This window comes from Phalacrocorax carbo, chromosome 19 (genome assembly GCF_963921805.1).
Source record: "Phalacrocorax carbo chromosome 19, bPhaCar2.1, whole genome shotgun sequence".
Classification (NCBI taxonomy): Eukaryota; Metazoa; Chordata; class Aves; order Suliformes; family Phalacrocoracidae; genus Phalacrocorax; species Phalacrocorax carbo.
Window position 1 is genome coordinate 329,695 of NC_087531.1, and position 26,998 is coordinate 356,692.

The window sequence follows — 26,998 nt, forward strand, 5'->3', positions numbered from 1 at the left end:
CCCCCGTTTCCCCGCGTGCTCTCCTGGCTCCCAGCAGGCTGTGGGAGGCGTCTGGAAGAGCTGCCCTCTCTCCTCCAGGTGAGCGTGTCCAAGACCAGTCCTGCCTTACCTGGTGTGATGCCCTGCCCTTCGTGGGGGCGGGGGGGGCCCTTTTTGGAGGTTCCTCTGTGAGCTGGAAGGTGGTTGGGGAAGGGGGTAACATCGACGCTTCTGGTTCTGGCTTCTCTCCTGCTCTGGCCTCCGCAGGTGCTGGCGGAATGAGGGCCGTCTCCGCTGCCTGCATCCCGCTCCAGGATGCAATCCCTCCCACAGGCAGCGTTGCAGAGCCACGTGCCCACATGGGAGCATCGGCTGGAGTCTGCTGGAGCCAGGGCAGGGAGGACACCCAGGCAAAGCCGAAACAAACTGGAGAGCGAGGTGAAAGCAGCCAGTGGCGAAAGGGGCCTGGCAGCTCTCCAGCTGAAAAGCAAGGAGGGCTGGAGCAAAGTGCTACGGAGCGCTCTCGGCCTTCCGCTGGAGCAGGAGCGGTGAGCTCTGGTAACGCATGGGAATGGTCCCTGTGGGCTGCTGCAGGTCTGCTCTGCGTGTGCATAATTCATTTTTCCTGTGGGTGCAGAGGATAAGCTGCTTCTGTGGCACTTGGCCCCTCTGGAAAATCTGGCCTATGTTGCCCTGGGGCTGAGATTGCTGTAATGGAATTGGCTCTCAATAATTAGAGCTGTTCTCCGGCTTCAGAGCCTGCTCTGCCCTGATAACATCTTCCCCTCCGTATCTCCCAGGCCAGCTGGAGTGGGAAAATTTCCTTCCCCTGGGAAGGAAGCTGTGTCGGGGCAGGGGGGGCCTTGGTGCCCCGGGCTGCCCACTGAGGTTGGAGGACTACGGTGGCGCAGATGGGGACGCTGGTGAAAGCCGGAAGAGTAGCAATGGCTGTTGTGCTTCTGTCCTGGCACCGGGCAAAGATCAGGCCAAATGCCCAAGGGTGGGATTTGATGGGATTTGCTGAACCAGCTCAGGCCCGGGACCAGGTCTGACTCCAGAGTGGTGGCACTTCAGGCTGGGGCTGTCTGCTGCAGTGGGTCCAGGGTGGGAGAGGCTTGAGGAAAGGTGCACAGCGCTGCGTGGGTGCCCACCGGGGCTGCAGCGCTGCTCGGCCCCTTCCCTGGCGCTGCTTCTGACGCGTTTCTTCTGATGCGGGCCAGCCTGCCGCAAAGAGGGGATGGAGGCACTGGCGTGCGGCTCAGTCCCATGTCCCACTGTGCTGGGAGAGCCAGTCAGGACTGGCGCAGCCGTGCTGCAGCTCAGATGGGTTACAGAGCCTGTGGGCAGTGCGAGGACCCGACAATGCTCCCATTATCTGCTTGCGACACCTCGCCAGCATGAACCAGGGGATGGCTGGTTCCCAGCACAGGGTTGCAAGGGACCAGGCGGGTCTGCAGAGGAGCATGGCTCCAGTGGTGATCTTTGAATTCCAGCTGCTGGCTGGGACTCCGCAGGGCTGCCTGGGGGGTCTCAGCCCTGTCCACTGCCAAACCAGGCGCCCCACGCAGGGCCTGATGCTCCTGACGCAGCCGTCGCCACTGGCTGCTCGGGCTGATCCGGAGTGCAGAGCCCACGGCACAACCAGAGCTGCTGCAGCACGGCAGGGGCTGGCCTGACCTCAGTGCCCTTGGGGGGCTGCCTGTCCCCTCCGCTGCACAGGGGCTGCTGGTCAGGAGCTGGCTGAAACGCTACCTAGAGCTGCAGCCTGACCCCACGGTCTTGCAGCTGCTCTGAGCGCCTCGCTGGTGCTGAGCAAGCAGGTTTCTGATGTGAAAGGCCAACACAGCTCCGGGCCAGGGGCTGCTGCGATGCGACAGTTGCTAAACCCATCTCTGCTCTGGAAGTGCAGCTGAAAACCCCGCCGGGAGCGTGCTGGCTGTGGGGAAGGCTGCAACTTTTCAAGCGCTTTCACCTCGAGGTCACTGGTTCAACCTCAGCCCGGGGGTAGGGAGCGCAGTAAGTGGATGTTATTCCTGATGGATGTGCAAGGGAGGAGGATTTAGGGGAAATTGGTCTGGGTGTTTTCAGGCTGGCGATTTCAGAGGAACAGACATCCCTGTTGTCAGAGCTAATTAGCAGCCTCGGTTTGGCGGGCAAGGGGTCGAACAAACCACGAGGCTGCTGGCTGAGCATCCTTGGCCACCAGCAGGCTGGGGCCGGGAAGCCACTCCTGCCTGGGCTGTGGCTATCTCCTTGCTCTCTGCAGGAGACTAACCCACTGTAAAGTACAAAGACAGAGCTTCTAGGCTCTCCAAATTCCCTGCACCGCCCAGCAGATGTGGAGCTGAACCTCATGCTCCGCTCCTGCATCCACCAGTGACCCATTCCTGAAGCATGCTGGCTTCACACCCAAAGCATTTCTCTGGGTGGTGGGAGGCACCCTGATATCCCATCCTATGGACAAGCACTGCTGCAGTTCCCCCTGCTTCCAGCCTGGCTCTCTTTGCAACCACCATCTCTGGATCGCCAAAGGGAGTAATTTCGTAGGACACCTTACCAGATTTGGGCTTAAATCTAATTGCATACCAAAATCTGCAAATCTAAACCATACCAGCAGCAAAAAAAAGGGTTAAAAACCCCTCCCTCATGACTCTCCCAGTAGCTGCAGACTTGAGGAAACAGCTTCTCTCCTTCCAAATGGGCTGCTCTGCCTTGTAACCTCTCATTACTGGAGCTGAGAGACCTTCTCCTGCCCTGGCAGAAGAGGCTCGACGCTTGTGAGGAGGAGCGTGATGTGGGGCTTCCAAAGCTCTGCTGATCGGGGATGGTTTAAGACTGGTTCCTGGCAGAGAAACCCCTTCTCTTTGCGCGCAAGAGGTCATGATACAGGAGTGGGAGAGGGACACAGGTGACGGGCTGAGAACCAGCTCTCCTGGCACCGGGATCCTTGGAAAAGCTCGGCAAAGCCCTGGCTCATTAAGGGGGGATAGAGAGCAATCTCCTGACAGCGACTGTCCCACAGTCCGAAGAGCTTTCAGCGATGGCGGAAGGAGATCGGGCTGAGTCCGGAGGGTGGGGGCAGGACCCCGTCCGTCAGCGCCCCATGCCCTGCCCGCAGAGCAGCACAGCATTTAGCCTAGGTTTGACATCGATTCCTGCTTGCTGCTGCCAGGGGCTTGGCAAAACTTTGCTGCCTCACATCTCTTCCCCTTCCACCTGCCTGTCACTGGAGGGGTCGTAAAACGGCATCTTTCCCCTTTGAGGGGGTGAGCAGGTGCCAGTTTTTCACTGGGTGAAGGAGGCTTCCACACCTGTTTGACTCTCGATCCAGCCCCTTCAGCTTTTTCCCACAGGACAGATCCCTGTGGCAGCAGTGGGAATTGCCTCCGCCACATCCCCCTCCCGCTCCCACCCTCCTCATTTTTCAGCGCAGCTTTGCTTGAAACAATGGCACAGCCTGCAAGCCAGGAATGCTTTGCAGTGCACTGGAGCAGGGCCTCCTTCCCAATTCATCACTAATGCAGGAACGCCAAGCCCTTCCTGGCTGCAGTGAGCACGAGATAAAAGCTAAAAGAGGCATCAATAATTAAAAACCACTCAAAGCCAGTAAGTGCAAACAGGAGCCAACATACAGATCGAAGGCAGCGCCAGAGAAGAGACTCTGTCAGCTGCTGGGTTGCTCTAAGGGTTCCCACATCTCTCTTGCAGGCACCCACCCCCCCAGCCCACAGCCCTGAGGTGCCGAGGTGTCCCCGGCACAGTGGGAGCGCAGCAGTGCAGGGGCTGCAGGCAGGAGCGCGTTGGCTCTGCAGCGTGCCGGGAGCCCAGCCCGGCCATGGCAGGAGAGACACCCCCAGCTCCTGCATGTGGTTTGCCTTGCAGATGCTCTGGGGACACACCGCTTTAAAGAGCGGGTGACAGCACTGGAGTCCCAGGGATGGGGACCTGTGGTTTAGTCCCAGGAGTGTGGCTGCAGAACCTTGATTTCTAGTACAGCTTTAGCTCAGCTCTTGCAGACTTGCTGCCAGTCCCTTCCCTCAGTTTCCCTTCTCATCTCATGTTCATTCCAGGACAGATTCCAGCCAGGATAAGGCCCCTGATTGTGCCAGCCGCTGGTATAAATGCCCAGGGAAATTCATGTTGTCTGAGGGTGCCAGGAACTCAGCTCTGCTGAGTTCAAGGTTCCTCATTCAAGTATGCAAGTGAGAAGCTGAAAACAGGATGGTTTGGAAGCTTCACAGTCATCTTTGCTCCCTGCTTCCACAGGCCAGGCAAGCTGGTTGATTGAGTCCTGGTAGGGAAAAAGCTGAATCGTCTAAATGTGGTGGCACCGGTTCTGCTCCCCCTGCCCACAACGGCCCCACTGACCCAAAAACCCCACCAGCACCTAGCTGCCAAAAAGCCCACCCAGGGCTGAGCTTGCACATGTGCTTGACCGGCAAGCCCTGAACCTGCGGGGACCCGAAGGGGCAGGTGCAGGGACGCAGTCTGCAAAGGATGGGGCACCCCCAGCTGCCGCGAGGAGACCGAGGCAGTGCTACATCCCAGCCGTGTCCCCACCTGCCTTCCCATTCCCGGCGGCCTCCTGCCTGGTCAGCAAATACGCCTGCAAAATGGGGCACACAGCAGCTTTGCGCCGTGAGAGCAGTTCCTCGGACGAGATGGTTGTGCAGCGCTCCTCACCGCCCACCTGCCCCATACCTGTGTTCGGAAGGGACGGAGCAAAGCAGGTGAGAGAAATGGCCCCTGGGAAGGCCTCAGAGCGGGGGCTGGAGGAGAGACTGCGTGCACAGGCTTCAGCTGCTCCGAGAGCGGAGAGCCCTGGTCACCCATCGGCGAGAAACGTGATGGTCTCTGCCCTTGACCTTCTGCTCTGGAGATGTGCCGGGTATGGGAGGCTGTGCAAAGGAGGCGCGTGGGGAGAGAAACACTTGACCCACAGCACAGAGCTGGGGCTGCCCTTCCTGGCGAGGGCAGGAGGCTGCGTGTTCCCGTGCCCCAGGGTGGCATTTGGGGAGCTGAAAGGTGAAATCATTGGGGTAATTCCAGAAGCAGCAACCTATTTTGCTTGGATCTGGGTTATAATGGCAAACAGAGCTCCTGAGCGTCCTGAAGCCCGGGCTTGTTTGGTTTCTGTGCTGGTTATAAACAGAACTGCTGTTTACAGCACTCGCCTCTCGATCCTGGCGTGGATTTCAAACGCCCTCGTCCTTTGGGGCTCTTCCAAGCACTGCCACTACCAGGCACAAGCCCGTGGCTGCTGCGGGAAGTGGCTGGGCCCCCAGCTGAGCAGCCTGCAGCGGGTGGCGGCAGCCAGGGCTCAGACCGGCTTCACTGGCTTGTCTCAGCTGCGTCCTCTGCCTTACACCTGGAGGGAAGAGTGGGACCAGGTCCCTTTGCTGCTGCATCCAGGGGCCTGTGGGTGCAAAGGGTTAACTGCAGTTGTTTTCTCCCCAGTCCAGGCACATGCTGAAGCAAATTAATCTCTGGGTTACAGGCTGTCCTGCTCCAGGGCCCACGTCAATCATTAATGGAGGGTGATGAAGACACGTGTGACATCCATCATTCTGGAGCTGCCTGTTCCAGGTTTACCTGTGTCACTCTCTGAGACAAGAGAGCCGAGAAAGTGCCTAAGGAAAACCGGCAATTTTTGGTAAGGAGTTTTGAAAAATGCTGCAACACATCTTCTCAGTCTCTCCTTCCAGCGAAACACAATCTGAAATGTTTCCCGATTTTGTAAAAACACTTTCCTTAAATAAAAATAAAAAAACCTCTCCCCCAATGAGACAAACCAAAAATAAATTTTCTAAAAGTTTACATTTGAATTAAAATACGTATATTCATAGGTGCAGAAATACACACACGTGTGTATGTACATATATGAAAGGAAGGCTTTTCAGGTGCTCTGGGGCTGGATCTGCCTGGTGAAAACCCACGGGCAGGGCAGGCGAAGGGGATGGTGCAGAGGCTGGGCAGGGGCCGGCGGGGGCTGGAGGGACCGGGGCCCAGCCAGCCTGCCCCCCGCCACGGGACGGCCCCCAGCCGCCGCCGGGGCACCGCGGGATGGGGGCACCGGGGGGGCGCGGGCCGGGGGGCCTCCGCCGCCCGCCGCCTTGCACGGCCTGGCCGCCGCCGGCACGCAGCAAGTAAATAACACAATTAATAAAAGATTAGGATGAAATGTGAAGCATTAAATTTCAACCTGTGCAGCGCCCAGGTACAGCTGGTTCCTGCAATATTTAAGGATCGCTCCTCGCCCTCCCTTTACCGCCCCCGAACGCGGTGGCTTGAGGGCAGGCTGTGCCCGGGGGGGCGGTGCGAGGCGCGGAAGGGGCCCTGGGTGGGGTGGGACGGGATCCTGGGCCGCGGTGCCCGGCCGCAGCTCGGCGCAGCCGGGGCAGCCCGGGAGAGCGGCCCCGCTGGGCCGGGGGCCCCGGAGCTGCGCCCGCGGCCGGGCAGGGAAAGGGGCTCGTGGCTCGCAGCGGGGTCCGGATCCCGGCCCACGGCGGGAGGCGCCCGGGAGCCCGGGGGTGGCGGTGCTAACGAGGCGGCGGGGCGGCCTCCGCTCGCCCGGGACCGGCTCCCCCGGCAGAGCCTGCGGGCGGCCTCCGCCCTGCGCCCGCTCCTCTGCGCGGGGGGCAGCCGCCCGCCCCGGCGGCGCCGAGCCCGGCCCGCGGCCCCCCGCGGAGGGGCTGCTCCCCCCGGGCCGGGGCCGCCGCACGGTCCGCGGCGGGGCCGGCCCCGGGCCAAGGGCGCCGCCACGCCCGGGAGCCGCGCGGTGGGCTGGCGGCGGGGCGGGCGCGGAGCTGCCGCCGGGAACCTCCCGCGGCAGGGCCGAGCCGAGGGCCCCGGGGCCGCCCGGAGGTTTCCCCCGCTCCCCCCACACCGGGCCCGCGGGGAGGCCGAGGCCGGCGGCTCCGGGCCCCTCCGGGCCGCCCCCGCCGCCCCACGTTACTTTGAGTGGCAGTCGGCAGCCGCCGCAAGGCCTTGTGGGCCGCGTCGTCCGCCCGCTCGGGCCGCGCCTTGGCGGAAGCCCCGCCCGCCCGGCGCGCGGGGCCGACCCATCCCGAGAGGGACCGGCCGCGCCGCCCCGGGCCCGCAGCGGGCAGCGGGTGGGACGGGCCGCTCCCGGGCGGCGCCGCCGAGCGCGGCGCGGCGAACGGCGAACTACAACTCCCATAGTGCACCGCGGCGCCCCCCGCCGGGGCTCCTGCGGCCCGCTCGCTTCTCATTGGCCTTCCCGGGCTGTGGCGTCACGAACCCGGGTGGGAACGGGGCAGGGCGATTGGCTGGCACTCCCGCGGCAGTAGCCAATGGCAGGTGCGGCCACCGCGGCTGCGGGCCGTGAGGCTGGTTAAGGTGGAGCGGGGGAAGCCCTCTGCCCGCGGGGCGGTGGGGCCGGCCGGGTGTCCCCGCCGCCCCTGGCGGGTGGGGGGCGGTCGCGGGGCAGCGCCCGGCGGTGAGCCGGCGCCCCGGGGCCCCGTGCCCCGTCGAGTGCTGTTCGGCCGCCTTCGTTTGTGCTTTCGGTGCCTCCGCGCTACCCCACCGGCGGCCGGTGTCGTGCCCGCCCGGGGCGGGGTGGGGATGGGGGGTGCTGCCGGCCCCGGGGATGCCGGCGCGGCTCCGCTGCTGGCTCTGCCCGGCGCCAGGGCGCTGCTCCGCGGAGCTGCCGCGCATGTGCGTGGCGTCGGGCTGGGGCGTCGCGCAGGACGGGGGGCGCCCCCCGGGGAGGCGAGCGGCGGCGCGGGGGCAGCGGTGGCGGCGGACGCCTGCCGGGTGGTTCCAGTCGGCCCCGGAGCCAGCGGCTCCAGCGCCAGACCCTCCCCGGGATCCCCTCCGTCCCCGACAACATCGTGGGAGCGTGAGGGTGGGGGGGCCTGCCCGGGACCCTGCGGGCACGGGGCCGGCGCGGCCGGTAGTGCGGGAGCTCCGGTGTTGTCCGGGCGCCGGAACCGCCCCTTCCCGCCGTCCCGAGCCCCGCGGGGCCCCGTGTCCTGCGCGGACGCGCCACCTTAAGCGGGCGCCGGCGGACGGGGCGCTCGGGGCCGGCGGCAGCTCCACCAGCCAGGGACCGCCGGGGGCCGCCGGCGCCTCCCGCCCGCTCCCGCCTCTGCCCCGCCCCCGGCCCCATGGGGGGCGAGCGGAGACCCCGCGGCCGGCGGGCCGCCCCCCGCGCCCGCCCGCCCGACGGCAGCCGGCTTCGCCCCGCCTGAGCCGCTCGGCGCTCCCGCCGACCCGCCCCCGCCTCCGCGCCGGCCCCCGCGGCCCGGCCGCCCTCCTGCTGCCGGCACCGGGGCGAGGGACCCCCGAGGAGCCCCGGCGAGCGGCGGGGGGAGCCCCCCCGCCGGGGGCGGGGAGACGGGCGGGGAGCGGGGGCTGGGGAGCGGCGGGGCCGGGGCCGGGGCCCGCGCCCTCAGGATGTTCCCGCAGGGACGGCACCCGGTAAGTCCCGGGGCGGGCGGGGGCCGGGGCGGGCGGGGGCAGCGCGGCGGAGCCGCAGCCGCCAGCCGGGCCGTCTCTCCCCAGACCCCCCTCCAGCCTGGGCAGCCCTTCAAGTTCTCGGTCCTGGAAATCTGCGACCGCATCAAGGAGGAATTTCAGTTCTTGCAGGCTCAGTACCACAGGTGAGGGGCTGCGGGGGCGGGCGGGGGAGCCCTCTCGTCGGTGGGGGCGTAGGGCAGGAGGTGGGGAGATGAGGTAGTTTAGGGGGCAGGATGTGGCCGGGGGTCAGACAGGGCTGCGGGCAGAGGCGAGCATCTTGGAGAAGGGGCACAGTAGGAACGGGGAGAGAGGAGTCCGGGCACGAGGGAGGATGGAGTGCGGGGCAGGGGTGAATTGGGGCAGGGAAGACGGGGACAGGGGTTCTGGCGAAAGGAGTGCTTGGGGAAGAATGGGAGAGGGATCTAGGCTGAGGGGTGGCATGAAGCGGTGAATCGGGGTGCCAGGTCTTGAGTGGGGGTCCCGAGGGGGAGACCACCGACGGTTTGTTTCTTCCAGCTGAGCTGTGTATAGGGCGACATGGAGTGGATGGTAGCAGTGCTGCAGGACCAGAGCACTGGGTGGGTGCGACAGACCATCCGGGGGGGAGCAGGGCCTGTGCAGGGAGCACAGCCGCAGGAGTTGGGTCCCCCAGGGGTGGCAATCCAGTTGGGGTGGGCGTGTGACACCCCTGCAGCCCCATGAGACTGCGGAGGGGAAATGGGAGATGTGCTGAGCTTGCTGAGGTCACGGGGTGGAAAGTGGGAACCAGAGGGCAGGGCAGGAGATGTGGGTCCATGAATGAAAGCTGGGGATCCTCTTTGCAGCCTGAAGCTAGAATGTGAGAAGCTGGTGAGCGAGAAGACGGAGATGCAGAGACATTATGTCATGGTGAGCTACCCCTGCACTCTCCCCCGTGGCTCCCCCAAAGCATCCCTGACTGTCACCCTCTGGTGACGTCCCAGGCTCTGGGGCTCCGCTCAGCCGACTGGGCCAGCGGCCTCCCCGAGCCACTCCTGCCAGGGGTATGTCTGGCCTGGGTGGGGTGTGAGTTAGGAAGGAGTTAATCATTATTCCTAGCAACGGCTGGCTCTTCTGATGATGTCTGCTGCCACTCGGTGTTGCTTGAGTCCACGAATCATGCCATAGGTTTTGTCTCTCTTATTTTCTTTTTTTTTTTCTTTTTCTATGTAGCCCTTTAAGAGCTCTTTTCCCTTCCTTCCTGTCTCTCTCCTAAGTGGGGGGGTGTCTTGGAAGCAATACCTCAAGGCCAGTGTTTTGGGTGGAAGGGGAAGTTGCCTTTAGGAGGAGTAGGGCAGGATCCCTCCACAGTTGCCACCAGCCCACCAGGGTACCAGCCAGAGCCAGGCTTTCTGCTGGTAGCCCTGGCAGGAGCAGGGGTAGCTGCTGGAAGGAAGGGAAGAGGATGGGAACTGCAGAGCCAGAGCAGCATTCCCTCTCCTTCAGCATCTGATGTTATCGGCCCCTCTAAGGAAATGGGAAACCCAAATTAAGTTGTCCAAAAGGCAAGCAGAGCTAAACTTGGGCAACCGCCATCCCCTGGGTGATGACAGCCCCAGCCATGAGGCCAGGGGTGGCATCACAGGGCATGTCACCCACCAGCTGGGATCCCTTCCCACATCCCAGAGGCTCAGGCATTCCCAGAGGTAGAAGGCTGCCACCTTTAAAATGGGCTTTGCTGGAGGAAGGCAGCTCCTCTGGTCCCCCCCCTTCTCCCCATCCTCAGGGGTGAGGGGACGGGGTCTGCTGCTGTCACCACTGCCAGAGTCACTAGTGACTGCTGAAAGGTGTAACTCGATGTCATCTTTGCATTTGCTCAGGCATGGCCGCCCATGTGACCAGATGGGCAGCCGCGTCAGGGAGCGGGTCTGGGCTGGGAGTGGGGAAGGACCGGACAGGCCAGGAGAGGATGTGGGGGCAATGGGGCTGGCTTATGCTGCCTTAAACTAATGCAGAAACTGCAGCGTAATCATCACAGGTGTTAAACAGTCTACACTGGCTGCTGCCTACCGTGTCCCAGGCTGGTGGTGTGCTGGACAGCTGTTTCGCATGGGCTGGGGGGAGCGGGGGCCCCCAGCAGTGGAGTTGGGCTGGGGGGAACAGGCCACTTGCTCTGGGCAGCTCCTAACCAAGCTGTGTTGTGATTTTGCTCTCAGTACTATGAGATGTCCTACGGGCTGAACATTGAAATGCACAAGCAGGTAAGCGAGATGGGGTCTGGGCCTGCGGCAGGGGGTGGCGGGGAAGAGGCTGGGGATGGAGGCTTTTTTGGAAGATGATCTCCCTTATCCCCATGTAGCTATAACAGCATGGGAGATGGAGCACACCTCTGTGCGAGGGGCTGTCCTGCAAAGGGGTTCAGCAGTTGTCAGATGTGCACTGTTGAGTTCTGGTAGGTGCCTTGGGGCAGGACCTCCTCCTTGCCGTCCCAAAGCACCTCTCGGAGCCTGGCCTGGAGCCCTGCGCACGTACCTCCCTGCAGCAGTTCCCTGCGGCCCCAGAAGCAGGAGGCAGCGTGGAGAAAATAGCAGGAGCTGGAGCCCAGAGGCAAATGGATTGTCTTTCTTTTCTTTTCTCTTTTTTTAATCCCCTTTTCCTTTCCTGAAGCCAGAGGAGTGTTTTCACCCTTCCCTGGTTCCCCTTTTGTTCCAGCGTTAATTTGCTTTCCCTCTTCAGATTTATCAATCTAGTCATCACGGGCTCTCTGCCAGGGAAATTAGTTTGGACCAATGCCTGACAAAGTGGCAAGTCAACTGCCATATTCCTCCAGCTGGCTCAGCCCCTTCAAGTTTGCTCCTTTTGTTAGCAGGGAGAGTAGTAGAGCCTGCGAGCACGTTCCTGCCATCCCCACGTGCTCCGAGCTCGCGTGGGACTGGGACCCAGGGGTGGCCTGATCCACACAGGGCGACAGAGGCAATGGCCAAATGGTTGGGGAGAGGGGGCCCTGGCCCACACAGGGCTGGCTCTGCTGGCTCTGTGTGGGCAGGATTGATCTGGAGGAGGGGGGCAGTCTCTGGCTCCCGGGGACCTGCGTGGGTGTCAGGGTGGTGGCTGATGCAGCGGCTGGGACCTGCGGGTGACCGGGGTGCTGGTGGGGGTGGGGGTGCTTCCCAGGGCCCAGGCTGCCTTTGAGTGCAGCAGGTAAATGTTCCCTTTGTTCTTCGCCGGTTTTATGCGTGATTTGACCTCTCTGTAATGCTGTCAGGGATTGTTGGAAACCTGAGATGAGAAAACACTTCAGAGGAGCCAATCCCTCCCCCAGTGCTAGGGTGGATTTGCAGTGGGTGGGGGGAACCAAGATTTCCCCCGGAGGCACTGGTTTTCTTTTGGAGAGGCTGGGCTGGAAGCCGCAGCCGCTTCCCTTGGGAAATGCCGCTTACCCAGGTGGGGATGCGGCGGGCTGTGGGTCTGTCTCTTAGCGCAGACTGAGGAGAGGACGTGCAAGGTCCTCTGCATTTCCTCCTTGTCCGCTTGCTGGGCAGGGGGATAGGTATGGGGGTGCTCTGTGCCTCTGCTCCCCCTCTGGAAGCAGCAGGGAGAGCTGCCTGTTGGCCTGGCGCTTTGGTAGGGGTGGGAGACGGAGCCCCTTCTCCAGGCAGGAAGGACAGAGCGGGTACCACAGGCGGTGCCCGCAGGGCCTTGCTGGTGCGATGCAGAGAGGGCTGGATTCGTTTGTGTGAATTTTGCGGCCCCCTTGCTCTCCCCCTGGCTTCGAGTCCAATGTTCGGGGAGAGAGCGAGCAGCATGCCGATGGCCCGCCGCCAGCTCTTGCGGCTTGGCTCTCCTCCTGCCCTGCCAGCCTGCCCGCTGGCTGCGAGAGCGGCAGCCCACAAAGCCAACGTGGGTTTGGGCTGAGCAAAGCCAGCTGGGCTGCGAAAGGACTGACAGTTCAGAGCTCGGCTTGGCCTGATCCACAGAGGGATTTAGGAGTCGGCTTCTCTCCCATGTGCCTGGGGGAACCTGACAGCCTGGGAGGGTCCCACAGCCCTGGGCCGCGTCCTCCCTTGGCAGCAGCTTGGGAAATCCCAGCAGGAGGATTCGCACTGAGCGGGTGCGGGTGAGGAGAATTTCTCCTCCGCAGAGGCTGCGTGCGTCTGCAGGATGCTTGGCTGCCCTCCTCTCCACTGGAGGGGACGGGGCTCAGAGCCCTCTCATCCATGGTGATACCTGCTTCTTCTTTCAGGCGGAGATTGTCAAGAGACTGAGTGCCATCTGCGCCCAGATTATACCTTTTCTGACGCAGGAGGTAAGGGGGACAGCCGTGGATGCGCACTGGACTGCTTGGCCCTTGGGAGGGGGCAAATCCGAGTCCAGCCTGAACAACTGGAGGTTCGGTGTGGGGCGGGGGGAACCACTCTGCCCGGGCTGGAGAGACGGGGGAGAGGGCTGCGCAGCCCCCGGTGGCGGGGGCGATGCGGGGCCATGTGTCCCCCTGGCCAGGAGCACGGTGTGACCTCCCTGTGCTCTTCCTTCCCAGCACCAGCAGCAGGTCCTGCAGGCTGTGGAGCGGGCCAAGCAGGTGACCATGGGAGAACTGAACAGCATCGTGGGGGTGAGTCCCGCTGCCTGGGTCGGGGGTTCAGACCACGCAGTGCAGCGATGGGGAAGCTAGGGTCTTTACGACTTCAGTAAGCCGAGGGCTGGTCCCCTGCAGTGAGAGGGTTTGCCACTGTGTCCCAAAGGCAGTGGGATCCTCCCTGGCCCCCGAAGCACTGAGCAGAGCAGGGCAGAGCCATGGTTTGGGCTCATCTACCATGTGTCGGGATTGCATCGGCACTGGGGGGGTACTCATGGTGCCCTGGGTAGAAGGGGCAGGCGGCGTGACCTGGACTGTGCAGCCTCGACAGCTCTGCTCCCCTCCTCGTCCTGGCGTTGTCTCATCCCATCGCGCTTTGCATCGCAGTTTGTGCTGAGGGGTGCCGGGCATGGCTGGCTGTGGCTGCCTCCTCCCGGATCAAGGACCGTTTGCTCTTTCTCTTTCAGCAGCAACAGCTTCAGCACCTCTCCCACCACGCATCCCCCATCCCGCTGACATCCCACCCCTCCAGCATGCAGCCTTCTAGCCTCAGCGGGGTCAGCAGCACCTCGGGGCTTCTGGCCCTCTCCGGGGCATTGATGGCACAGTCTCAGCTGGCTGCCAAGGAGGACAGAGTGGCCCAGGATGGGGAGAACAGAGGTAAGGGGAAGAAGCACAGCTGGATTAACCCTTTGAAGGCTGGCTGAGTCAGTGCTGGGCAGACATCCCAGAGGTAGAGGGGTGGCGCTGGGAGGGATACTGCTGCCTCCTCTGCCTGTTTCCCAGGGCTCTTCAATGCCTGGCAGCCGCTCCCTGGGGCCAGGGAGAGCAGCAAGCACTGGAAATGACAAATCCAGCTAATTAAATATCTGCAGCCCCTGGAGGCTGGCTCTATTTCTGACCAGGGGAACAGCTGCAGCGCAGTGATGGTGTGCGGCGGTGGCGGGGGGCGGCTGCCTGTGCACCCCAAATGCTGGGCAGCAGGGCTCCGGGCATGCGTGTGTGCACACGTGGGTCTTCCTGCTCCCTGGGGTATTTCCAGTGTGTGAAGGTCCCCTCCTCCACGGAGCAGCCGGGAGGGCGTGAGTTCCCCGCCACAGAGAAGCCCTCTATTTACACCAGGTAAAGATCTGATGCCTGAAGACAAGATTTTAAGGGAAAATACTGATGCAAGCCCCTGGTAGAAACTGTGGGAGCTACGGGTCTGTGGCAAGGAATTCAGAAAGCAGAGCCTTACTGCCTGTGTGATGCCTTGTAAATAGCAGTCGTTCCTCATCCTTATGGGTACCTCCTCCTATCAGGATTACAAAGTGCTTTACAAACATCATCAATATTTAATCATTGTTAAATCAGTGCTCTGAATGCTACTGGCAGGCCTGGGCCAAATTAATACTACCACCCAGCTTTGCTGGTGACTTGTTGCTGTTGAAGTGCTGCACGAAGGAGAAGCTGCTCTGAGCTCGTCACCTTCTGCAGAGCGCAGGCGTCGGGTGTTTTTGCTGAAGGAAGGCTGAGGCACAGACGGAGGGTTCTGGGCAGCAGGGCAGCTCTACGGACTAGACACAGGCAGTAAAATTCAGCAGTCGTAGTGATGCTCCTCTGCAAACTCCTCTGGGGAAGGTGCTGGCTGCTCCTGACATCCTGATTCGGGGCCTGGGGATGCTCCCACGACAGGACCCAATGGTAACAGCAAAACTGGGCAGTGGAGGGGCTTGTTGCGTTTTCCTAATGATCTGGTTTTGCTTGTAAGATTTCAAGGTGGTCAAAATAGCAGCAGGAAACCGTCAGTGTCTGCTTTGTGCCCCTGTATGCAGGTGTCTGAGGTTTTAATTCTGTCGGTGTCTCTTTAAGGATGGCCTTCCCCGAAGGAGAAAAACAAACTCCAGAAAGAGGATAAAAGCAGGCTGTGCCGTGCCTGCCTTAACCCTTAGAGACCCGGGCAGCCTGTGCTTCCAGCGGCATCTCCTGCCGGGCACGGCCCAGAGCTGCTCCTTGGCAGGGGCATCCAGCCAGGGCAGAGGGCACGAGGACACCCAGAATAATTCCTTAAAAAAAATTAGTGAAATACTACATATGGCTTGGGTTAATCCCTGGTGCTCTGCCATAGTTAGCTGGAGCTGGTGTGGATCAAGCTGAGCCAGGGCTGAAGTGCTGATGGCAGGCACCCAGTCCCCCTGCCTCCCCTTTCCCCAGCTTTGTGCTGACCGTAGCCTTGGAACAGCTGCCCACATGGAGAGTTCTCCTGGTACCTGCCTGCCTCCTTTTGCCACCAGAGACTGGGATGACCTTGTTCTTTCCAAATGCTGATGTGATCCTTAGGAGTGAAAGTCAACCAGGGAGGGTTGCTAGACCCCAGCCCATAACCCTGTTCTTAGGTTTGTAGCAAATGCCTGGCACTTCTTCCCTGAGGCCCAGGGAGGTCGACCTCTTTTGTTGTGCATGTAAAAAAGCCTTGTAGGTTTTCCAGGCAGGGCTTCTTAGCGCGGCTTCATAAGGAAATCAGATGGGTGTGATTTAGGGGGTCTCAGCTGGCTCATCCCCTCCTGGCAGCCTTGGACCCGTTGCCATGTCCAAGGGAGAGATTCCAAAGCTGGACTGAATGTCTTTAATTTCTTTCCCCTGCTTCCCTGAGGAAGACCAATGCGCTCACCTCCTATTAAGCATCAGAGAATCCATGCTGCAGATGGACAAAGTGGGAAATAGGGTGTGATTTTTCAGCCCATGTCCCACTGTCTCCTCCTGTGTTGCCCTGCAGTGCCCCCCTCTCCTCCCTACACCAGGTACTTCGGGCACAGCCTCCACATTAACAGCCTCTCCCTCTCCTTCCCTCTGCCTCGCCGACACGGACCGGCCCGGACGATCCCCCTGTTGTCCCCTGGGCTCCAGAGCGCACCCCGAGCCGGGTAAGTCGTGCTGGCATGCCTGGCTCTGGCCAGGCCGCTGGCCTCGGCTGGCCTCGGTGCACGGCTGAGTGGAGGCTTTCCCTCCCCTGCCAGCTCCCAGAGTCACTTCAAGCCTCTCCAGCACGCTCCAGGCAGGAGGCAGAGCCGGCTGCTGGCTCCTGGGAAGGGCTGTGGGTGCTGGGGGAGCGCAGCTGTGGGGAGGGCACCCAGGGGCAGTGCTGGGCTTGGCTTTGGGGCAGCCCGGTGCTCAGAGCTGGGGCTGGCACCGCAGGCAGGCGAGGCAGCCGGCTCCCTTGGCAAGCACTCGCAGTAGGATTTCCTGGAATGTTTTGTTTCCTGACCTTTTCAAAGCAAACAGACCAGAGGCAGCGAGCTGTCCTCTGTCTGGTGGCAGCCTGGGAGGCCACGCTCCAGCACAAGAGGAGGCGGTGGCAGGGGCTGGGGTTTTGTTCACATGTGGGGCCAGGTTGGGGTCACAGGGCTCCCTGGGGAGGGGAGGCAGCTCTGCCGGCAGAGCAGGTCCGTGTTCCCCTGTACACCACAGCCGAGGCACCCTGCTCTCCTGCAGCGGGCCCTGGGTCTCCCGTTCGTTCTCCCTAACGTGTGGGCTCCTTTCCTCCCCCTCCCTCCCCAGCTTGGTGGATAAGGGAGGGTGGAGGGACATCTCCCCGTGCCACCCTGAGCCACCTTTCAAGGCTGGCTGTGTTTGCACACAAGGTGATTAGGGTGACAGGCTCCCAGGACTGGCCTTCACCGGGTACTGAGTTTGCCAGGGCTCAGCATGGCAAGAAGGTAAGGGCAATCCATGAAGCTGGGTGTAGCTGGGGAGTGGGGCTCGGGGCAGCTCTGCCCTGTCCCGCAGGCAGCGCAGGGGTCCTCATGAGCATGGGCCAAGTTTCTGAGTTTGAGGCATTTTGGGGTCATCCCTATTTCTCAGTGGAGCTGATTTCCCCAAGGGCTGGAAAGAGTCTCCTTCCAAGCCAGGCTGACAACGGGCACCCTGAGCCACATCCAGCTGCACATTCTCACCCTTGTTTATCCAGGGCAAAGTGTCCAGTCATTCTGCTGTCGCCCCTGAGCAGGGCCTGGCACTTCTGCCTTGGCTCCTGGGGCAGCCCAGTCTCTGGGAGCAGCACTGCACGTATAGACCCGGCTTGAGCCGCAGGGGTGAGGGTGCTCGGGCTCCAGACCTGCTCCTGCACCTCAGCTGGCATCTGCTGCGCTGGCACATGCATGGCGCGGCAGCACTGAAACGCGGCCGTGTCTAGGATGGAACAGAGCTGTGCTTGAGCTCCATGGTGTTGCAGGCTGGAGAGTAAATCCAGCTGCAGTGTGGAGGGTGGGAGCAGCCACGTGGCAAATATGTGTGCGTAGGGACGTAGGGGAGCCTGGGAGAGCATCTGAGTGGAGAATATAAGAAAAAGGGGCTCTCCTTATTGTAACCCCTGTTCCCTTTGCTTTTCTGGCATGGATAGGCTGTGTTTGCATCGGGGTTTTGTAGTTGAAGGTTCTGGGCCACCTCAATTCAGAGTCTGCTGATGCAAGGATCTAGAGGTCAAGGGCTTCTCCTGAAATAACCAGCTCTGTCCTTTTCAAGGAGTTTCCAGTTTAGGAAACAGGCTGAACGGGTCTCCTTACCTAAGCCCAGTGCTGCCAGCCCCTCTGCACCCTTCGGCTGCACCATCCCTTTTAAGCTACCCCCCAGCCTGCTGTGAGTCCCGGGTCTGACTTCCTTCCCAGGCTCCTCGGCTGCTGTAAGCCAGAGCTCCAGCTCCTGGTACAGGCAGGGGAAGGAAGGGTTAACGAGCCCCTCCACTGGGGAGCAATTGGCATTGATCTTCATAGGCTTGCAGTCAGGTGGGTGAGGAGGAGGGAGAGATGGTCGGGTACCTCCTCCAGAGATCACCCAGGGGACAGGGAGCATCCTTTCCGCTCTGTAGTTGTATGTGTCGAGACGCTTAATCCTGCTGTGCTGGAAACAATCGGCTATGTGGGAGCCCTGGGACGGGGCGTTTTCTCCTCAAACCCTGGCATGAGCAGTTCTGGGAAGATTGTGAGGGGGCCGTGCCCCAGAAACTGCCCGGGCCCAAGCACCCTGGCCGCTCTGGGAGGGAGGGCAGCCCCTCTGGTGACCAGTGTCAGCCTGGCGTTCCTCTGGTTTGCACAAGAGCCAGGGGGCTGCAGGTGGGCAGGCACCACTTGGTTGCGTTATCGTCCTCCACGCAGAGCAGCAAGCGTGGGGGGTGGGAGGAGATGTGAGACGCCCCTGCAGCTGCTGGCAGCATCTCGGGGAAGGGGCATTTGTCCTGCTTGGCCCGATCCTGCTTCCCAGCCCGCTGCCTCCTGTGGCGCAGGGTTAAGGTGAAGTAAACACGTCTCTGATGGGGATTTTCCACTCCGCCATGCCTTGTTATCTCCCGAAGGGGCGGATCTGCTCTTCAGCCACGCTGAGGATGCTGCCTCGCTCAGCTCCTGGCTCCACGCAGCCCTGCTTGCCAGTGGCTGGGCCAGGGCATGGATGCAACTCCTTGTCCTCCACCGTCCCCGTCACAGCAGGGCCCATCTGCCAGCTGGGGCTGTTGCCCCCCTGCCCTGTGGCCCAGCCCGCTGCTCTGGTAGGGCAGGGGAGCCTGTGGCTTTGGGGTTTGGGCAGGGCTTTGTTCTCTCCCCCTTCCTGCTGCCTGCCTGCCAGCCAGGGAGGTGCTTTGCCAGGGTGGGGGCAGTGGGGGGCTGCTGGACCAGCCGTGCCCTCCCCGGGATGGGGCTGGGGCATGGGGCCTGGCCAGGTTTGAGTGGTGGGAGGTGGGCGGGGAAGGGGTGAGGGCAGCTCGCTTTGGAGTCATTCTGGGGCGAAGCTGGGAAAGTGAGGTCGTGGCGTGTTGCAGCTGCATGTGGGTGAGTCTCTGAGCAGGAGACTGTGGGCAGCCAACCCCCAGGGACGGTCCCGACCTGCTTCCCTTTCCTCTGTCGTGTCAGAGGTGAATGGATGAATTTGGGCTAGAAGTCAGGAGTCTGGAAACATCTTCTCCAGCCTTGCTTGAAGTGCCAGACTAAACCCCATCTCTACTCCCAGGTACATTTGGATCTTAGAGGACTCTTGGCCAAGCGTGCATGGGATGCCAGTAAGGGGATGACACAAGTATCTGCGCAGAGGGGGAGCGTAGTGCACCCCCCTTTATCCCTGACAACTGCTTCGTGGGGGGAAGGGGACCCCTGCCCCCCAAACCAGCCGTGGCACAGGTTGCATGGGTGGATGCTGGGCTCTGGCAGGGTGCAGCCAGCGGCACTGGGAGGTCTGTTCCAGAGTGGAAATGCAGCTGGTAGGGCTTTGCAGGCTGTCTGCTCCCCTGCCAGCTCATACGCCGCCCTCTCCCCCTCTCTGGCTCAGAGTGTTTCTGCTTCCCCTCCTGAGAGCCTGCAGGATGAGGAGCGGACAGGAGGCATGGGGCTGAAGCGGAAGCGGGAGGAGAAAGACCTGCCTGGGCATTATGTGAGTGCACCAAATAGCGTGGCTGTGGGAGATGGGCCCCTGCCCGGGAGGTGTCTGGGGAGCTCTGTGCCTGCCCTGGGGGCAGATGGCTGTAATCCTGTGAAAAGAAAGGAACAAAATGAAGAGCCCCAGGGAAGCCCCTCAGCCGGAGGGTTGAGTTGCTGCCTGCAGGGCGTGGTGTGGGCTCCTGAGAAGTGATTTGCAGGAGAAAATGGAGTCTCTCTGCTGGCTGGGGTCCCGTGGGGCAGAGCCCAGAGCTTGGTCCAGCCTCTCCCACCCCTGACCGAGCTTTTCTGGGTTTCTCCCCCCTTGCAGGATAGCGATGGGGACAAGAGTGACTACAACCTTGTGGTGGATGAGGTAAGCCCTGTACCCTTAAGGGCATGCTGAAGCCTTGCAGGGTATCCAGCTCAAGCTGTAGTGATCAGGTTCAGAGCTCTGGTTGCTGAGCTTTGGGGTTCGTTAGGCTCCGGGTCATCGCTGCTGGGCAGAGCAGCCAGCCAGGACACGTGCCAGCCCTGCCCTGATACGTTCACGCCAGCCAAGGCTGATTATGATTCACAGCGCTCCAGGTTGAAGGTTGTGCCAGCCAGGGCTCAGCTCTGCCAGCCATAGACTTGGCTCCGCTTCACAATCCCGTTTCAGTCCGTCTCCTGTAGCATCCCATATGGGGAGGCTGATAAGCTGGGGTGAGAGCCCCAGAGAGCCGGGCTTGCTGCTGGCAGCTCACGCATGTGGAGGTGGCAGGAGCAGGCAGGCATGCTGCGCTGCCTTTGGCAGCAGAGCTCGCAGCGCCCCGACCCAGCCTGGCCCTGTCCAGGTGGTCACAAACAGCGCCCGGCCTTGACTTTAACACACTGAGCCCGTGGCTGTGTCTCGGTGTAAGGGGTACTCTGAATTCCAGTCTCTTGCAACCGAACTGCCAGGCACTTCTGGTACAACCTTCCCTGACCACCAAGGCAGATGCAACAGTATTTTTTCCCAGCCCCAGCCATTCTTGGCAGAGATTATGTTTTTGGGGACATCCCTATTCCGCCCCTGGAAGACTGGGGGGAGGGATAACACAAGTGGGGTTTTTTTTCCCCTCCTGCCACTTCCTAAGAAAATACAATCCCTGAAAGGAACATCAGCAGGGATTTCTGCAGAAAACGACACATAAAAACTGCTCACTGGTGTAATTATGGTGATAAAAATCACAGCCCTAATTGAATGGTTATAGGAGTGCAAGAGCTGATGGGTGGCCTTGGCTCCAAAATGCTGTCGAGGGGCTGCCAAGAGGCCCTCTCTCAGTTTCTTGGGTGTGCTGGTTGCATCCCTCCTTGTGTAGGCAGGCACCTGTGGCCACCAGTGCCCTCTGAATCTGATGTCACCTCTAATTTTGTTCAAAGAGAAAAATCAAGCCGGTTTCTCTCCCTGCCGGAGCAGAGCGGGGGCCTCTGGGTGGGTGCTCCTCGTTAGTGCCGCCCAGGCAGGCGCGGGACAGCGAGAGGCTGGACGAGCAGCTCGCTCGGCAGGCAGGAGGGAGCAGACGGGGGCTTGGTGGTCCCTGCTGGGCTCTGGGCCCAGGGGTGGCTCTCCAGGACCTCTGTGGTGCCTGCCCTCCTGCAGAGGGGCTGGGGCTCCCGTTCCCCAGAGACCTCTTCTCTCCCCCACCCAGGACGCCCCCTCGGAGCCCGGCAGCCCCGGCCGCGCACCCAGCAGCCGGCTCCCGCCAGCCCACCGGGAGATGCCCGAGAGCCCTGCCTCCATCACCTCTAGCCGGAGCGCGACGCCCCTCAAGCCGAAGGACCAGAGTCTGGTAGGGAAGCACGTGGGCAGCCCAGGCCGTGGGTGGGCAGTGGGGCTGGGCACGTGGCCCTGAACTTCTCTGTGGCCTGTCTGCTGCAGCCTGAAGGCGGGTGAGGAGATGCCAGTGCTGAGCGTTTGGTACCCACCGCCGGCCTCCCCAGCACTGGGAGCCGAGGTCCGTGCCCTCAGAGGGAGGGTAATCATCTGCTAGTCTGAGGCTTGGCTCTGCAGGTATTTTCCATCCAGCTGCCTGCAGGATTACCCAGAGCTCCTCATAACAATTGATTTTTCTTTGGTTTGGGGTTTTTTTTTTTCCCCCCTTCCTTCTTGCCAAGCGTCAGCCCAATGCTCAGATGGAAACATCAGCATGCAGGGAGGGGGAGGGATGTTTCTGCTGCTCCTCGGCCCTCCCAGCCGCTGCGGGGACCGAAGCGATGCATCCCTGCCATCCCGGGGTCAGTAGCCGGCTGGGGGCCACCGGGAGCAGTGAGTGGTGGCTCCCCAGCACAATCGGATTAGAGCAGACAAAGCGCCCTGAGCAATCTGCCAGCACAGCACGTAGCTTTTTCTCTGTTATTAATTTTTTTTTTCCTCTGCTGGTGTCGACAAAATCCCCAGGCAGAAAAAGAGGAAGAAATAGGAGAGGGATGAAAAAAGAAAGGAATTAAATAGCTGTGGGGATCGAAGAGGCCAGTTCATCTCAGGCGTGCGTCCTCCTGGTCCTGCTCCGCACAGGCTGGGGATGGGGGTGTCCCCTGCGCAAGAGGGATTGCACATGAGGGAGGAAGAGATCTCTGTGTAACAGCCCCGAGGGGCCTTGTGCCAGGGGCAGGGTGCTGCAGGGGTGCAGGACTGTGGCAGTTTGTCGTGACGCAGGGCTTGTGTTGGGCGTTTGCACCCAGGGAGGGGAGACACGGGGCTCCTTCCGTGCCGTGGGAAGGGCATGAGGGGCAAAGGAGGAAAAGAGTGGGGTTTGGGCCCGGGATGGCCGGGTCCCTGCCCAGCTCTGTCTGGGAGCCGTGCCTCTTGGTGCCCCTCCTCCCCTCCTGGGTGGCTGGAGGCTGCTGGCAGGCCCGCGGCGCTGGGGATCGCCCTCCCGGGCAGCAGTCTTGCTGCTGAGGCCGCTCTTCCCTCTGCCATGCAGACCGACCCTCCAGCCAGCGCGCCCACCTCCAAGCCCTCTGCTTCCTCGCCACCCCACGACTCTCTCACGCCTGGGCCCAGCTCGGCCGCCCTGCTCCGGCAGCTCCCTGCCAAAGCACCCGCCACCAACACCATCAGTGAGTGGGGACGGCGCGGGGGGATGTCGTGCTCTGCCGTGGACGGTGCCGTGGGGCTGGGGTAAGGGGAGGCGGGGTGCTCTCTCCCATCAGCAGAGCTGGGGTGGCCATTTTGCTCCCCGTAATCAAACACGTCAACCGCGTGTGTGCACCTATGTGCAATTAGCACGTACCCGACTGCCGATGCTTTCCTGGAGAGCTTAGACCTGCTGGAGGTGGTGTGTCAATGTGCGGAGGCGTTCGGGGCGGTGGGGCAGTGCGGGGGCAGGTGTTTTGTTCGGAGACTGTGGTTTTTCTCTGAGAAGTTGTCATTTTGCTAGTGGTATGTGAAGCCGCATGCTTCAGGTCTTGGCTGCAGGGGTGGGAGGGGTGGCAGCGTGCCACCACGGGCACACAGGGATGCAGGAGGCCAGGACGTGGCCAGTCTCCCTGTGCAGCTGAGGATCTCCATAGGGGTGAGGGTCTGCGTGCACTGGGTGCTGCAGAGGCCCTGGGCAAGATCCAGCTGACCCAGGAGCCGATGGCTGCCACCTTCTGAAAGCACAGGGGAGGGGAGGGAGCGCTCAGTAGTGGCTTCCGCGGTGGCTGATGGTGAGTTGGTCATGCCTGCTTTTCCTGCCTCAGTTTCCTTGAAGACATTTAGGGAAGCCTTGGGAAGAGGTCTCTGAAACAGCTTGGCCACTGTCTAGCCAAAGGGACCAAAAGGTGATGGGAGGAAGACAGCTAGCCCAAGGGAGAAACAGAGCCAGAACTAGAGATGTTAAACCCTTGTCTGGCTAGAAAATTACAGTGGTTTAGCAAAAATTGAACTGGAATCGATTCAATAAACCCTCGAAACCCTGGAGGTAGAGCTGCTTAGCCATCAACTACAAATAATCTGGCCTGGCCGAGACTGCAAAGGCGCTGGCAGCAGAGATGAGAGCTGCTGTGGGTTAGCAGTTGGTCTGTGGGGCATCCTTTGGAGGAGGGATGGAGCCATTTGATCTCCCGTGCTGGATCTGCATCCCAGGTCCCTGACTAATGGGGCTTGGGCTGCCTCTCCTTTGGTCTTTGGCTCCCAGTCCATAGCCTGCCTGCCTCCTCCTGATCCGCTGGTCATGCCACACTTGGCTGGGCCCGGTGCGGTGGTGATGCTGCCTCTTGCTCCTGGCTTCTGGCAGATGCCCTTTTGCTCGGGTGATGCCCGTTCACAGCCGTCAGCCAGGGCCAGTGAGCGGGTCTCTCCTTGTGCAGCTCTCCGCAGCCCGCTGAGCGTGTCCAGCCCCTACACGGCCTCCTTTGGGATGGTGCCCCACGCCACCCTCAGCGGGGAGCTCCCAGCCCCCAGCGTGTACATGGGCATCCACCTCTCGCCGCAGGTCAGCAGTGCTGTGATGTACGGCCGGTCCCCGATGGTAAGTGGCTGAGGGACAGGCTCAGTCCGCCAACTGTGCTGGCTCTGTCACCTGTCCCCCGCTGTTCTGGGCATGCACTGGCCCTGGCGTGCACTGTCTGCACGGCTGCAATGAGCTCAAGCCAGGGGGTTGCAGCCATAGGAGGGGGCTCCCTTCTGGAGGTGTCTGGGTTGTGGGGCCAGTGGAGGGTGCAGAGCTCTCAGAGAAGCCCCCACTGGTGTGCAGCTGTGTCTTTGGAAGCCCATTTTGGCCTTTGTCACTTGCATGTGGAGGAAGCAGCAAGCAGGGACCTTGCGCAGAGCTGGGCTGGCCCAGTCCCAGGGCGTGCAGGGAAAGGCATGAGCCCAGCCTTTGTGTCCCCTCCTGGGGGTTTGTCACTTGGCTCATCATGTGCCCTTTGCTTTGTGCAGGTGGCTTTTGAGTCACACCCTCATCTGAGGGCTTCCACCATCTCATCTTCACTCTCCACCATCCCTGGAGGGAAACCGTAAGTGTGGCTGCGCGCAAGGGCTGCGGGGAGGGTGGTCAGCAAGGGGCTAAAGCCAGGCAGTACGGGGTGGGGGGTGGTCTCCTTCCCCATGGCTCATTTCTACACCCAGCAGGTGTAGGGCAGGGCTGGGCCTGGTTGGATTTTCTCTCCACTTCTGAGGCCAGTGCTGTAATTTCGTTCCAGGCAGCTGGTGGTAACGAGGAGATGATTAATTATATCCCTCGTTAGCCAGAGTGCACCGGACACCTCCCACCTGGCTCGAGCGTGGCTGAGGGGAGAGCTCGGCTCCCGCACTCGGGCATCACGCAGGGGTTGTTCAGTCCTCTCTTCTGCTCCCTTCCAGCGCCTACTCCTTCCACGTCAGCGCTGACGGGCAGATGCAGCCGGTGCCTTTCCCGCCCGACGCCCTCATCGGCTCCGGCATCCCCCGCCACGCGCGGCAGCTCCACACCCTGACCCACGGCGAGGTGGTCTGCGCCGTCAGCATCAGCAGCTCCACACAGCACGTCTACACCGGGGGCAAGGGCTGTGTGAAGGTGTGGGACGTGGCGCAGCCGGGCACCAAGACGGCCGTGGCTCAGCTGGACTGCCTGGTAAGGAGGAGGAACAGAAAGGCATTTTGTGGGGGCTGGGAAGAGGAATGCATCCCTGTTACAATGGAGGGGGACAGAGGGTGCTTTCATTTCTGTGATGAGAAAAGGAGATCTGTCTCCTGCCACCCCCATGCACTGATCAGCTCCTTCTGCACTTGCCCCATTTACTGTAATTCTAATTCAGAACCGTGACAACTACATCCGCTCCTGCAAGCTGCTCCCCGACGGCCGGAGCCTGATCGTGGGCGGGGAGGCCAGCACCCTCTCCATCTGGGACCTGGCGGCCCCCACGCCCCGCATCAAGGCCGAGCTCACCTCCTCTGCCCCCGCCTGCTACGCCCTGGCCATCAGCCCCGATGCCAAAGTCTGCTTCTCCTGCTGCAGCGACGGCAACATCGTGGTGTGGGACCTGCAGAACCAGACCATGGTGAGGTGAGCCCGGGGCGGGCGGCTGGTGGCACAGGGCGGGAACATGGCTCCCGCGGCGCTGGCAGCCCTCATGGCTCTGCCCTTGCCCTCTCCGTCCCCTTCTTTCCCAGGCAGTTTCAGGGCCACACGGATGGTGCCAGCTGCATTGACATCTCTAACTATGGCACCAAGCTGTGGACGGGGGGGCTGGACAACACAGTGCGGTGCTGGGACCTGCGGGAAGGGCGGCAGCTGCAGCAGCACGACTTCAGCTCCCAGGTAGGGGCTGGGGTGGGCTGGGAGCACCGTGGGGCTGGCCGGGACCAGCCAGGCCGCTGTGTGACCCTCTCTCCCCCCAGATCTTCTCCCTGGGGTACTGCCCGACGGGGGAGTGGCTGGCGGTGGGCATGGAGAGCAGCAACGTGGAGATCCTGCATGTGACCAAACCTGAGAAATACCAGCTGCACCTCCACGAGAGCTGCGTCCTCTCCCTCAAATTCGCCTCCTGCGGTAGGCGAGCCCTGTATTTTCTGCTTGGGCAGTGTTGACTTTGGAACGGGTTGGCTCTGAACAGCCCCAGGCGGGTCCTTTCGGCTCCCCCTGCCATGCACACCCCCCTGAATCGAGTCCCAAACACTGACCCACTTTGTCTCCCGCCCCAGGGAAATGGTTTGTGAGCACGGGGAAGGACAACCTCCTGAATGCCTGGCGAACACCCTATGGAGCCAGCATCTTCCAGGTGTGCGGGGAGGCTTTTGGACGGGGAGGGGGGATGAAGGCAGCTTCAGCCACCGGTGCTGCCCTCACCACCTGCCTCTCTCACATCCAGTCTAAAGAGTCCTCGTCCGTGCTGAGCTGTGACATCTCCATCAACGACAAATTCATTGTTACGGGCTCTGGGGACAAGAAGGCTACAGTGTATGAGGTGGTATACTGAGGCCCCCCTCCATCACCATCCATCGGGGAAGGGGCCAGGCCTTGCCCAAAGCCTCTGGGGCTGGCAGACGTCTCCAGTGCTGGGCCAGACCCCCCCGCAGCTTCCCTCCCTCTCCTTTCAGTTGCCAAAACAAGGCCAGGGCCCCGTCCCTGCTCTCCCTGTCCCAGTTCCTGTCTGGGGCATGGCAGAGGTGGAGAGCTGGGGGTGAGCGCTCGCTGGGGCCAGGTGCACCCCCAAGCTGGGCAGGGCCTCCTCGAGCCCGTCAGTCCATCAGGGCTGGAGGCACGGGGAGCAGGAGGACTGTTGGGGTGCAAGGCAAGGCCAAGCGTGACGGAGGTAGTGTTGCTTTTGAAATACTGCTACTGATTTAATGGCACCCGTTTTCTGCTGCAGAAACAGCTGTAACTTATCACTAAAGTATTTAACTGTGTTTTCAAGCCCTTACTAATAAAACAGAACAAAAAAAAGGGGCTGGTGTGGTGGTGGGCTGGAGTCTGATCTCACTGCTGGACTGATGGAAAATCATCCCTGAGGCGCTGACCACCTGCCCCCCATCCCCTGAAATTGTGCCCATAGAGCCGGGGGCTCAGCCCCCTTGCACAGGGGCGCTGGGGGGTGCGGGGCCCTGAGGCAGCGGCGGGGACGGAAGCCAGAGCATCCTGCACACCCTTGCAGGTACAGAGCAAGGGGAGCCTTGGCTGCAGCTTCCCCAGCCAGCGCT

General features: G+C 61.7%; 1 protein-coding gene and 1 long non-coding RNA gene across 6 annotated transcripts; both read left to right on the forward strand.

The window, feature by feature from the left end:
* Positions 1 to 22: 22 nt before the first annotated feature.
* Positions 23 to 5,761, forward strand: LOC135316383 (uncharacterized). 2 transcript variants are annotated; one of them, XR_010375746.1, is made up of 2 exons: positions 23 to 78; positions 4,246 to 5,761. It is a non-coding gene; the product is annotated as an uncharacterized LOC135316383 (long non-coding RNA). The 2 variants fall into 2 exon arrangements; XR_010375745.1 differs by having other exon boundaries at positions 30 to 78; positions 313 to 5,761.
* A 1,836-nt stretch (positions 5,762 to 7,597) lies between these two features.
* On the forward strand, positions 7,598 to 26,756 carry TLE2 (TLE family member 2, transcriptional corepressor). 4 transcript variants are annotated; one of them, XM_064469619.1, is made up of 20 exons: positions 7,688 to 8,421; positions 8,506 to 8,603; positions 9,285 to 9,348; positions 10,635 to 10,679; positions 12,662 to 12,724; positions 12,956 to 13,030; positions 13,465 to 13,654; positions 15,881 to 15,897; positions 19,286 to 19,387; positions 19,703 to 19,747; positions 21,045 to 21,185; positions 22,320 to 22,455; positions 23,689 to 23,849; positions 24,260 to 24,336; positions 24,683 to 24,932; positions 25,117 to 25,364; positions 25,472 to 25,619; positions 25,700 to 25,850; positions 26,003 to 26,079; positions 26,170 to 26,756. In XM_064469619.1, exons 1-20 carry the CDS (start codon positions 8,398 to 8,400, stop codon positions 26,275 to 26,277), a joined length of 2,220 nt encoding a protein of 739 aa, XP_064325689.1. In that variant the 5' UTR covers positions 7,688 to 8,397; the 3' UTR covers positions 26,278 to 26,756. The 4 variants fall into 4 exon arrangements, with proteins under 4 accessions (XP_064325691.1, XP_064325689.1, XP_064325688.1 ...); XM_064469618.1 differs by having other exon boundaries at positions 7,691 to 8,421; positions 13,462 to 13,654; XM_064469620.1 differs by lacking the exon at positions 7,688 to 8,421 and adding an exon at positions 8,977 to 9,038 and having other exon boundaries at positions 8,505 to 8,603; positions 13,462 to 13,654.
* The last annotated feature ends 242 nt before the right edge of the window (positions 26,757 to 26,998 follow it).